The sequence below is a fragment of the Micropterus dolomieu genome, linkage group LG22 (genome assembly GCF_021292245.1).
Source record: "Micropterus dolomieu isolate WLL.071019.BEF.003 ecotype Adirondacks linkage group LG22, ASM2129224v1, whole genome shotgun sequence".
In the NCBI taxonomy this organism is placed as follows: Eukaryota; Metazoa; Chordata; class Actinopteri; order Centrarchiformes; family Centrarchidae; genus Micropterus; species Micropterus dolomieu.
Genome location: NC_060171.1, coordinates 26377840 through 26390008, shown reverse-complemented (window position 1 = coordinate 26390008; position 12169 = coordinate 26377840). Strand labels below are relative to the sequence as shown.

The 12169-nt window shown below is 40.7% G+C and overlaps 1 protein-coding gene across 4 annotated transcripts in view; it reads left to right on the top strand.

The window, feature by feature from the left end:
- si:dkey-246g23.2 (solute carrier family 66 member 2) overlaps nt 1-12169 on the top strand; it is a 67566-nt gene that overhangs the window by 46337 nt on the left and 9060 nt on the right. For 3 of the 4 annotated variants that reach the window (XM_046036750.1, XM_046036749.1, XM_046036751.1), the window contains exon 5: nt 8199-8316. The exons of the other annotated variant lie outside the window; for it this stretch is intronic. In XM_046036750.1, coding sequence (XP_045892706.1) covers nt 8199-8316 — 118 coding nt within the window. The remainder of the gene's footprint in view (nt 1-8198; nt 8317-12169) is intronic. 4 annotated transcript variants of the gene reach the window in all.

Genomic DNA, 12169 nt, shown 5'->3' with positions numbered 1-12169 from the left:
GACTAGCCAAAGCCTTAGCAAGAATCGTAGCATCCACATTTATCAAGGAGAGGGGTCTGTAAGAGCTGCAGAGATTCGGATCTTTGTCTTTTTTTAAAAGCAGGTTTATAGAGGCTTGTCGTAAAGTGGGAGGAAGAGAGCCATCCTGCAGAGATTCCTTATATACAGAATGCAATAAAGGGGACAATTTAGATTTAAATCTTTTATAAAATTCTACTGGGAATCCATCAGGGCCAGGAGCTTTATTGTTTTGCATGCTATTTATGGCTAGATTGATTTCCTCAAAGGTTAATGATGAATCAAGATCTTTAGCAACATCTGAGTTAATGGTTGGGAAGTTGAGACTGCTTAAGAAAGCATTCATTTCAGGAGTCCCAGATGGAAATTCAGACTTATACAGGGAGGAATAAAATGAACGAAAGACTGAGTTAATGGTATTAGGGTCTTTATGGAGTATGCCAGATGAATCTTTTATTTGAGGGATCATGCGCGAGGATGCCTGGCGACGTAGTAGGTGGGTCAAGAGTCTGCTCGCCTTATCGCCATGTTCATAATATGGGGAGCGCGAACGTAGAAGAAGGCGCTATGTATTAAATTTGTTGTCTGACAAAAGCAAAGTATTAAATCTCCACAGTGTTAAATACGGGAGTTGAGGGGAAAGCTGAATATTCAAAGAGAGCAGAGCATAGTCAGAGATTACAATAGGATGATATTTAACCATTGACACTTTGGAAATAAGTTTGGCGTCGATGAAAAAATAATCAATTCGAGAGAAGGACTTATGCATCTGCGAAAAGAAAGAATATTCTTTGATACCGGGATGTAGAATCGCCATGGATCAATGCAACCATTCTTGGACATGAAATCAGAAAGCGTTCTTGACATTAGTGAGGGTGTCATGGTCTTGGGAGCAGAGCGGTCCAACCTAGGATCAACTACGCAATTCATATCTCCTCCAAATATAAGGAGTATAATGAAGGGAGACGCTTAGAGATGCTTATTCATGAAGTGTGGGTCATCAAAATTTGGGGTGTAAATATTAAACAATAATACAGGGACATGCAGCAATGTACCCGAAATATTAAATATCTGCCGTTTTCATGTGATATTAATTTGGAAGACGAAAAGTGAATTGACTTACCAATAAAAATGGCAACCCCTCTGGCCTTAGAATTGAAATTAGAGTGAAATACCTCAGAAATCCATGGACATTTAAACCTAACCTGGTCTGTGGTGCGTATATGAGTTTCTTGTAGAAACACTATGTCCGCATTGAGCCGTTTCAGATGAATGAATACCCTGGATCTTTTTATGGGGCTCCCCATACCTTTAATGTTCCAGCTCACAAAGTTCACATGTGAGCCAGAATTTCCAGTATTAGTAGACATTTATTAAATGGTTACTGCAGGAAGAAAATAATGATGAAGGATCCCCTCTGAGAGAAGGAAAAGGGGGAGAGGGAAAAAAAAAAGAAATAGAAAACACTCAAACCAACACTTGACTGGTCAAACTGGCCAGAAAGAGAACAGTCTCACTTCTTCCCACCCTCACCATAGCACTTACATCGACCCCATCCCCAAACGATGGAGAACCCAGTGCAAATCCCTAACAGAAAAGTTAACAGCTGTTGACCCAATAGTAGGTAATCGGCAACCAAGGTTGGGCTCCTGCAAACAAAACAATGATAAGGAGCAAGGCACGTAAACATAGGCTACTCTCTTCAACATCGTGTGTTGCAGAGTTAATAGTCATCCATTTCAATTCTGAAGACGTATAATCAGCCTGTTGTGTTATCAGTTCTCCTACTTGATCAGTGTCTTAATGAAGGCTCTGGCTTCCTCCGGGGATTTAAACTCCCTCTCGGTGCCGTCATGTGTAACGCGGAGGCGTGCCGGATAAAGCAGACCAAACCATATTCCCGGTATCTCACGGATCTGGTGGAGGATGTCGTTGAAGCCGGCACGAGTATGGGCCCTCTTCGAAGTATGATCGGGAAAGATAGAGATAACCATATCACCAACCTTCATCCGTTGTTGGGCTCTGGCCCGCCACAGGATGTCCACACAGTCTGCATGATAGTGGACTTGGGCGATTATGGGGCGGGGGCGCCGGGTTTACGCTTCGGCTGTAAAGTGCGATGAGCACGGTCCAGAAGGGGCTCTTTGTCCAGCTTAAAAGCCTCTTTAAGCAGAGTGGAAGCAGCTTCTGGTGTGGCAGAGCTGTTCGAGTCTTCAGGGACACCCACGATCCTTAGATTGTTGCGTCGCGACCTAGCCTCAAGATCCTCACATTTATTTTCCACTTTCCACTTCCAATTTGGCAGACACGTGCTCCACTTTAGCCTGTAGCGTTGCGATGTCATCACAGCAGGTAGAGAGTGAAGTTTCCATTTCACCCACGGTATTCTTCAAGGTGCTCACATCCAACTGAATATTCGTAATACTGACTGTCAATTCTGATTTTACAGTCTGTAGCTCTGCCTGGAGCGGAGCAGACAAAACGCTCCCGCCTTTGTATTTTGATGGCATTTTGGACATCAGAAAGTGAAGATTAAGGTTTTGGACACGACTTACATCAAAAACATTCCACAAAAAAGTGCCAATAAAATAATATTAAAGGTTGTTGCAGGAGCCCCGAAAGTTGCGTCTCACTGCTGCTCAGCCGGAACCCCCCATACACCTCCTTTTTGCCCTGTTTATACCTCGCTGTCATTAGTTGTGACATACAGGGTTAGGGATTCAGGCCTGTGACCGGAAAGTCGCCAGGCCTTAAACTCCATCTGCTCTATTGCAGCTTCTCAGTGGCCATCAAATCAGACTGTGGTTGTCATGCGCAGCTTCCAGGTGTGAATGTGTGTAATGGTGTGAGAGTGCATCCATGCAAAACAGTGCATTACTCTCAGTGGAACAGTGGAAATACTGATAATACCGATAAACTAAACTAATCAATAATTTCTTCATGAGCTCTTGGTGACCACCAGAGGATACAGGCGTAGGCCCAGGAAAGTACAGCATGCTTGCTGTCATCCTGCAGCGTAAACTTGGTTTTGATTTTCCCCCGTGGGTTCATGTACTAATGCGGAGTGACAGTCACCAACATATAACACATCAGAGCTTCTTTGGTGTGGAGTAAGTGAACCAAACTGCAGGTGGGAAAGCTCTCTTAACTACTGCATGAATTTACTATATTGCACATTTAGCCCTCCAGCTTATTTCCATGACTTCATATTATTTCAAAATCATTGCAAAACCCAGAGTGTTACATGCTGTTAAGTCAAAGAATAGCGCTGAGGTTTTCATCAGACAGCGTTCAGTCGTTGAGTGATGCAGTCATCCGCTTGGCATTTGAAATCACTGATTACTCCGGTGGAAGCTACAATTGAATGGTAAAGTTGCGATTTGTTTATATAAACAACAATGTGTTTTTGTGTGTGAGTGATTGCTCGGTGCTCTCTGCTCAGCTGCCTGGGGAGCCCGCCTGTTTTTCTCTTCCCTCTCATTAAGCTTTATCTATTTTGCCTCCTCTCCCAACTCTGCACCAATGCTGCCAAACTTCCCAATGTCACTTTGTGACAGTGGAGGGGACATTGACGGTGGCAGTCTGTCTGTCGTGCTGACTGAATAGTGTGCATGCAAATACAGCACTGCTTCCCTTCTCAACATAATTCTCTCTTTAGACTTCTCCTCTGCTGTTCTTTTCTCTCAATTCAGTTTATGATTCTCTATTGTCATGAATGTAACAAGAATAGTCAAACTACATCCAGTCAATTGAGTCCAGCAAAAATAATAGAACATACATAAACTCCTGTCCCATTATTGTGTGTGTGATGCATATTCATTTCCCATTACCTCTCTATGTCACTCTGTCTCATTCATACATTCACAGCTAGCAGCTTGTTTCTTGCTCTCAGTTCTTGGTAACACCCTTCAAGCATTAATGGTGGTCTATTGCCATGTTCCTTCAGTAGCAGCCTAATGGTGGTTTCACATTTCTCTTGGGGCCATTTCGTACAAAGGGCCAGTACCTTTACAGTGTGGCCCTGGGGGATATCATGCAGACACTGCAATAACCTCAAAGCACTTTGGGACCTGTGAACCTGAGTTGTGAGCCTCAATAAGGAGCACATCTGGAAGGTGAGTCTGAGGACACTGGCTACATATGGTACATGTGCACACTGAAAAATATGTATCTCTTGTGGCACCCCAGGGGACTTACAGGCAAGATTCACAATAAAATAGGAGACCCGGAGACAGTTTGCGTGAAACAAAAGTGTCCTCAGTAAATTTAGGGGGGGAATTTAGGGGAAAGGTGAGGGCGTCAAACTCGAAATGAAGATTCCTCCCGTCTGGGGTCTTTTGTCCTTTTATCCCTCTTTCTAGGAGGTGTTGTGCCAGTGTCCTGCAGAGTCGAGCAGAGAAGCAGCAAAGTGTGTTTTCTTTTTGTGAATACCTTTGTGGTAAGAAGATTGAATTGCAACTAGGCAGAGAATTTCTGATTAATTTTAGATAAGTTATATTCATAGACTTTTTATTGATGAACAAGAGTCTAGTCTAGAGGCTGTACTGAAGGGCAGCACTGCTTTGAGCTAAATGCTGACATGTCAGCATGTGTAGCAGGTATTCATTTAGATTGCCATGTTCACAATCTTAGTTCAGTATGGTAGCATGCTAACAATTGGCTAATTAGTGCCAAACACAAAGTACAGCTGAGGATGATCGGGACTGTTGTGGTGATATTAAACCAAAGTCTTAAAAGCTAAAGAGCATAAGTAATAATGAGAAGTAGCTCTTTTTGAAAATGAAATCCATTGAAATTTTATTTGAAGTACTCAAAAATGTTGATTTTGATAAAGTACAGCCATAGATACCAGTATGTGTATGTATGTGTCAGGATATCTGATAATATAAAAACATTTCCAGTTTGTTATAAACAGTCATTTTCAACTACAGCTAACAAAAGCTGAAACATTTAGTCAGTTAATCAAAACTTTAGATAAACAAAAAATAATTCACAATATTTTAACGGTTTAATCTTTTAAATTATTTATCTAGAAAAAATGTCAAACATTCACTGGGATCAACTCTTTCAGTGACTGTACTGTACTATAAATAAATAAGTTATGTTCCTTAGTTGCAGCCCTATTTGAACATATTAAAGGTGGTGTTTATATGTGGTATCTCATGAATCCAGTGCTTGAATAGCCTGAGTATTTCTGATGTGTTACTGTCCATAATTATGAAGCCAAGTCTTGTTGCTGGAGCTGACAACAGGAAGTTTGATGTTATATACAGCGGAAAAGTTTAATGATTTACTGTAAATACAATTTGACAAGATCACTGCATTTTCTCTGTGAACCCTTCCATTACACTAATTGACATTATTACATGTTTTCATCCCACAGTCGCAGGTTACCAGTGGACACTCAGGGATTAAGCCCTTGTGTGAGATATGTGCATGTATGCATGCATGAGAGTGTGCATGCATTTCGTGCTTACATAGTATATAGTGTGTAAGCGAATTACATATAATAGTGCTTGCCAGGGTGTAGTTAACACGATCAGAGCCATTTTAAAAAATCAGGGCAGCAGCTCTCACTGTTAAATTAGAGTCCTGTCTGTCCTGGGGCGAGACAAGACTGTGAGAGATTGTGTTTGGAGACCGCACACTTTCTTTTGTGTCTGTGTGGTAGGGATTTGGAGAAGAGAAATTTGGGGTGTTTTTGCTGTGTGTACTAGATTGTACTGTGTAAATGAATTTATGAATTTATTATTCTTATTTATGGAGTAAATCTGTAGTAAGTAAGGCATCGTGCAAACTATGAATGCATTTGGAATTTATACAATCCTTCATTTACAATACTAAATTATTTTCCATTATGGCAATGAATTATCTTCTACGTAAAACCCAAAGCACACGCCATCACCTTTACTTTCTTTATAACAATGAAAAGCACCATTTTCTTCAGACTCGTCCTGGGTCCTCTGCCTTGACCTCTTCTCACCTCACGCTATGGGCCATAGCACCTTTTCTTCTACTGTCTTGTAGCTATCACAATGGTGGAGGAGAAACGTATTGTTGAGGTCGAAATATACCTGGACCTCTAACCCAGAGATAATATCAAAAAAAGACATTTCCTGGGGAGCCACACTGTAGCTGGATAGGCTGGCTCTTCACACTGCAGATTCGTTTTAAATGTTTATATTATTCTTTATGTGGCAGGGCTAGTTTTGGACTAAAGGCAGTGGAAGAACAAGAGAGAGAGATATAACACAGGACCAACACTTTGTTGTACTGTTAAATTAATTAGTTAATTAATTAGTTTTCCACAGTTTTCTCATGAACCACCTTCAGCTAATTGAATGAACCTGGCACATGTATTTCATGATTGTCTTGCTATTTGTATTCTAATGCAGGTCGAGATGCAGATAAAAACGTCAAAACATTTTCTATATTATTGGATAATAGAGGCATAAAAGTAACATGTACAACCAAAGGTACTGTTGTCTTGTCTTGAACCGCACAAGAACTGAAAAAAAACATATGAACCAGTAGAAAACATCTGGACTCTGTGATTCCTCTGTGATGCATTTGTGAAACAATTTGGACAGAGCCTTCTCAAAGATGGCTTAGACTGTTTAGACACCACTAGATTATCCCTGTTGCCTAAGGAAACCACACAGGTAATAGGACTCGGAATAATAACTTAACTTCAGTGCCTTGTTGCTCTTTATTTTAACATGTGTAATCATAATGTGAGCTAAATGAAGTAAATGGGTTACTTACTTTTTGCTTTGATCTGGAAAGGCAGAAGAAATGTTTCTTCATTGTTTCATGGCACATATTGGCTGTAAATTTCATTTTATCTATTACATACCATGGGAACATTTTGTCATTTTGTTTATCTGAATCCTTTTTATGGTTTCCATAAGTGACAGGGATCACCCACTATTGTCTGTACTACAGTGTTTGCCTTACTTTGCACACTGAAGAAAGGTTTTGTAGACCTCTCCATAAGTGAGGCGATTTCACTTCCTGTTGGTTCCTTTTAGAGGATTGTGTAGCCTTGCTTGTATTTTATTTTCCAGAAGAATTCATAACTGACTATTTATTTAAGAAACAAATCTATGACAGAGTATTGTAGAGTATTGCATAAGATTATAGATGTAATAAATTTTCTGAAATAGCCCGTCACCAGCAGGCCATCTAATCTATTCTGGCTTGTTTACATTCTCTAAAAAAGTCTAAAATATCCTTAGGCAAACTCTGTGTGATACTCCTTCTTCTCCTCACCTCCCCTCCTCTTCATTTGGTGAAGCAGAATCCATCTTTTTCTGGCAGGTTGGGAACTTTTTCGTTGTTTGCCTGTGTGCAATCGATCAACATGCATAATTCATAGTTAGTGGGTTAAGAGCAGCTCGGCTCCTCTCTCACTGGGCCCTTTGATTTTCGTCTCTCTATCTGAACCCCTCAGGGAGAGCTACAGCCCTGCTGCTAAATCACCTCGCACACACCCTCATGTGTGGGCGCACGCATCATGCCAATGCACACATGCATGGTTGCTCTGAAAAAGAGGTGGAAGAGCTGATTGAAGCTCTTTGAAGCTTTAAACATCAGCCCATGCAGCTCAAGTGTGTCTCTTTCCATAGATTTGTGTATTAGTATTATCAAGCATTCTTATTGTCTGACCCCTCTCTGGAGACTTTTTATGTCTCACATCCAAAGTATGATTCCCTACATTAAGCTTTAAGGCTGCACCTTCTTATCACCACAACAGTAGTGGAAATGTATTCAAGAAGATACATTTGGTCACAATAGGTTCTCAGCCATGAGAAATTCAGCACACAATGGAGACAAATCTACCTACCCAAAACCCCAGTTATTACAGAGTCAGTGTCAGTGTTAAGGCAACAAACCAGTACACCTAGTGTGTCTCTGCCTTAAATGGAAACGTGGTTCCTTCCAGTGATTTCAGTGTTGTAGAATTTAGTCCACATTGTTTCTGTAAAAGTTGCATGGCAGCTTTGTCATTGACTAGACATTGAGTCATATTTGTACTCTGGACTGCAATCATTAAATGTACATATACTTATGCACAGTACAAACATGGTAGCAGTCTGCTTTGCGCCTGCGAGAAACTTTCAGCCATCTTTCTTTCAAGTTTGTTATTCCTTCATCCCAATATCCATCCACCCATCCAGTGGTCCCTTGGGCAGTGGACAAGGTGAAAGGCAGCAGAGGAGGCTGGGACAAGAAGATAACGAGACAGCAGCTGACAGAAGGAGCGGCAGAGAAGGGACGGAGGATGAAGATTTAGAGGCAGGTTGGGTATGAAGAATGAATACAGAAAGAGAGATAGACTGGTACACAGATAAACCAGCAGAAGGACGTGGTTACGCTCTGGGTAATTTGCAGGGAGGTCAAAAGATGCGAGGTGGGCATAGAATAGAGTTTATCTAAACAAGTACCTGTTCTAATAAAGTAAACCTGTTGCAATTAATCAATTAGCTGCAGAGATCCTGTTGGCTAAGATCTACTGGTGTGACCAATGCTTGCCTGCAAAGCAAACTGAATATTGTGTAAGGTGCAACGTCTGATTATTTTAGCTATGAATTACTTTAGCATTTTGTGGAGGGATTAATCAATTAATCGTTGAGTCTGTAGATGACAAATGCCCAAAGTCATGTCTTAAAATTGCGGGGGGGGGGTTTTCGTTGTGTATCACTTGCACCTAACACAGTATCAGACAGTTCTACAGCACATGGTTTAGTGTATACCCAGCTCCAACAGTTGGTACAAATACAGAATGTATTGTTGTATTTTTTATGTAACAAGGTGAAAGTAAATATTTAAAGGATGGGGTGGTGGATTGCTGCACAATATATTCTTTCCCACTAAAAACTGAAGTTTGTATCCTAACTACCATAAATAAATGCCACTATGTGTAGAATTTGGCAATTTCCAGCATTGGCATGATCTGGTGGATTGGTATCTGGCAGATAGGAATGTGTACTTAAAAACTCTATACATAGTAACTTTGAAGAGTAACTTAACACCAGGCTGAAAAGCAGTGCACCACTCACTGCCCTTTCTGGTTTAAAGTTTCAAGTCTGTTTCACGTCTGAGCATACCCAGCATCACTAATGGTTGTGGTTAGATGTGTGCTCTGTCGCACCAGTAACCACACCTAAAGGCCTATTTATACTTCTGCGTTGAATCTACACCGTAGGTATGCCGTAGCCATGTACCCTACCTTGTAGCCTGACACGCACCTGCCCACAAATGTAACTGCATGTCGCAGCAACACAGACCACAAAAACTGTGACTGGTCATCTTGGTAGCATCACTTTTCTAGCTTTTCCTTCTTTTGCCTCACCCTGTTCAAGTGGTCATACATGATACATACCATCTCCTTCAACGCCTTCTCTCGATTTTAGTTTTTTTACTAAAAGTAACTGCTGTTCAACATTGATCAGCTCCATCTCCAGCGTGATCTTCTCAGTTTTAGTTCCCATCCTGTCTGTCTGTCTGTCCACATACTGGTTCTTGTCTGTCTGTCCTGAATCATTAGTAGAATAAGTATCCAAAGCTAGAACTAAAAAAAAAATTAATTTAGAATAAATCAAATCATCTTTACTACATTGTTTGTGGTAGTCTACATCAGTGAAGAAGAAGAAATTCAGCACAGTGGAACATGGAAACCCCACTGCCAACAAGTGTTTTGCCTCTTTTTATTTTTACCATGGTCATGTTCTTTCCTTAACCAAACATTTAAAGGAGCCCTGTGGAGTTTTCTTGTAAACAAACAAAGTTATGTTTGCATTCAGTGTTGCTCACCAAAGTGCCTTATGTGTGTCCTTGAGATCAAACAAATGTGTTGAGTGCATTTCCTTTCTAGAATTGTCCAAGAACAAGCATCTGTCTGGCAAAAGGATTGGGCCTATCTTCTGTTAAGATATACTGTAACAAACAGATAGTATTCTGGATTTAACCATTATAAAGGAATTAAGCAATGATGACTTTGGTGTTTTAAATGGTTAAAGTCACACAGTAACACAAACTAAGTAATCGAAGCATCTGTAGACCAGAGAGGTAAAATTTATAGTTTTGTCGAGGGAGTCTGGTGGCTTTGATGAGAGAGATATAACAATCTGAACCTGTGGCCTAATGCAAGTATTTTAGTGGACATACTTGGATTACATTGCAGCCCTGTCTCGCTGCTGCTGACTGCAGAGCACTGGCTCAATACTGGACCTATTTTTAAAAAATGCTTTCCCAATTAGTCACATAGACACAAAATCATGGGGGAAAAAGGGTCTAGGTCGAAAAATATCGAAGTTACCCTTTAAGATGCAAAAGTGACATTTAAAGATGCATCAGGCAACTTTGCAAATATTTGGGTCGTGAAATCACAAAATTTCACACACCACACTCATGTCCTTTTAATTCTCTCCCTCCCTCTCTCTTTTCTCTCTCTCCCTCCCTCCCTCCCCCCCTCCCCATCTCCCCTATCTCTGTCTGTCTTTCTAAATGTCACTCAGCCCTGTTTCCTGTAGTAGTGTTCCACTCCCACCGCTTAGAGGAGCTAATAGCTGGCTTGACAAAACTTGTTCAATACACAGCACAATTACTGCCTGGCCCACATATGGCACAGCCATCACACCATGCAATCAGACCCCCCTCTTGTTTTCTACGTCGCTCTCTCTCTTGTCCTGTCACTATCCAACTATCGTTTCTCAACCCTCTCTAGATGTATCGTCCCCCTGCTCAGCTGCATTTTCATGCATCTCTCATCATTTTCCCGTTTACCTCCATCGTCCCTCATCAATCTCCTAGCTCCCGTCTTTTCCTTTCCAGCCCTGAAGTATGGAGTTCCCCATTTCACCCTTTCACCCTTTCCTCTCTCATCTCTTGCCACTTGGCTCATATGAAGGTGTCAGGTCAGTAGTAACAAATGAGAGACTGAACTGAGTCAGGGTGTCATTGTGTTTGAGTGTGAATGCTTTGGTGTGAACGTGAAGCAAATGAATAATTTTGTGTTTTTGTGCAAATTGAAGCAAGCTGGCACACATGCTGGTTGAGGGTGTGTGTGTGTGTGTGTGTGTGTGTGTGTGTGTGTGTGAGGGACTGAGGTAGTCGGTCAGTCAATATCCTCAATCAATACCATAATAACTCCTTCTCCCTGTGGACGCTCAAAGCCTCATTCAGAAACAAGTTGACCTGTTTGTTCTGTTTTTCATCACCTGTCAACTGTCAACAAGTCCCACAATTAATGGTATCTCTGCCAGATGGAGCTACATGAGACTAACATGACAAACAGAGTCTGTAAATGTGGGAAAGTAGTAGTTAGTAGAGACTGTTTTTTTGAGGGTTGACGTACAAGAGCGTAAATTTCATCTAACATGTTGGGAGGGACACTAAACGTAAAATTGAGAATTCTCAAGATTGTACTTGTATAGGATACGTGTACACAGAAGAAAGCCTTATTACTATTATTAGTGTAGCATGGAGACTGTGATGTTACCAAATTGCCATGACTTTTTGTACTTAATCTCTTTCTTTTTATTTGGCCAACAACACACAGCAAAGGTTGTTTAAATAAGACTTAGGTTCATAGGTTTACCATCTGTCATATTATCCTAATTATCTGGCATCTTCCACATAGTGCTTTAGATTTCCTCTGGGACAGAGGACATCTCTTACTTAGCTGTTCAACTGCAGCAAGCCAATTGATCTGCCACTTAACATCATACTGAGTAAAACCCAACACAACAGTAGTTCCACTATATTAGCCTAACATCAGTTCACACATAGGATTATCACTGTGTTAGTTGTAGTAAGAGATGCACCAATTGCATTTTTCCTGGCATTTTTCCTGGCTGATTCGAGTATAGAAAGGTCTGACCTGCTGATTCCGAATATTTCTTTCTAACAACTATAACTGACAGCATACACAAATATCTTTGTACCAGCATAAACGTTGGCTATCCGCACTGGGGTCCATTCAATTGTATGACCATAATGAAACATTGATTATTAGATAACATTCGTATTTTCACTGGAGGGAGCTGTTTTGTAGCTAAAAATAAAATCCAACTAAATTTTAAAATGTATTTTAATTGAAAATATTTGAAAGAATATATTACCCTATTTCTAGTATTTTATATCTGAT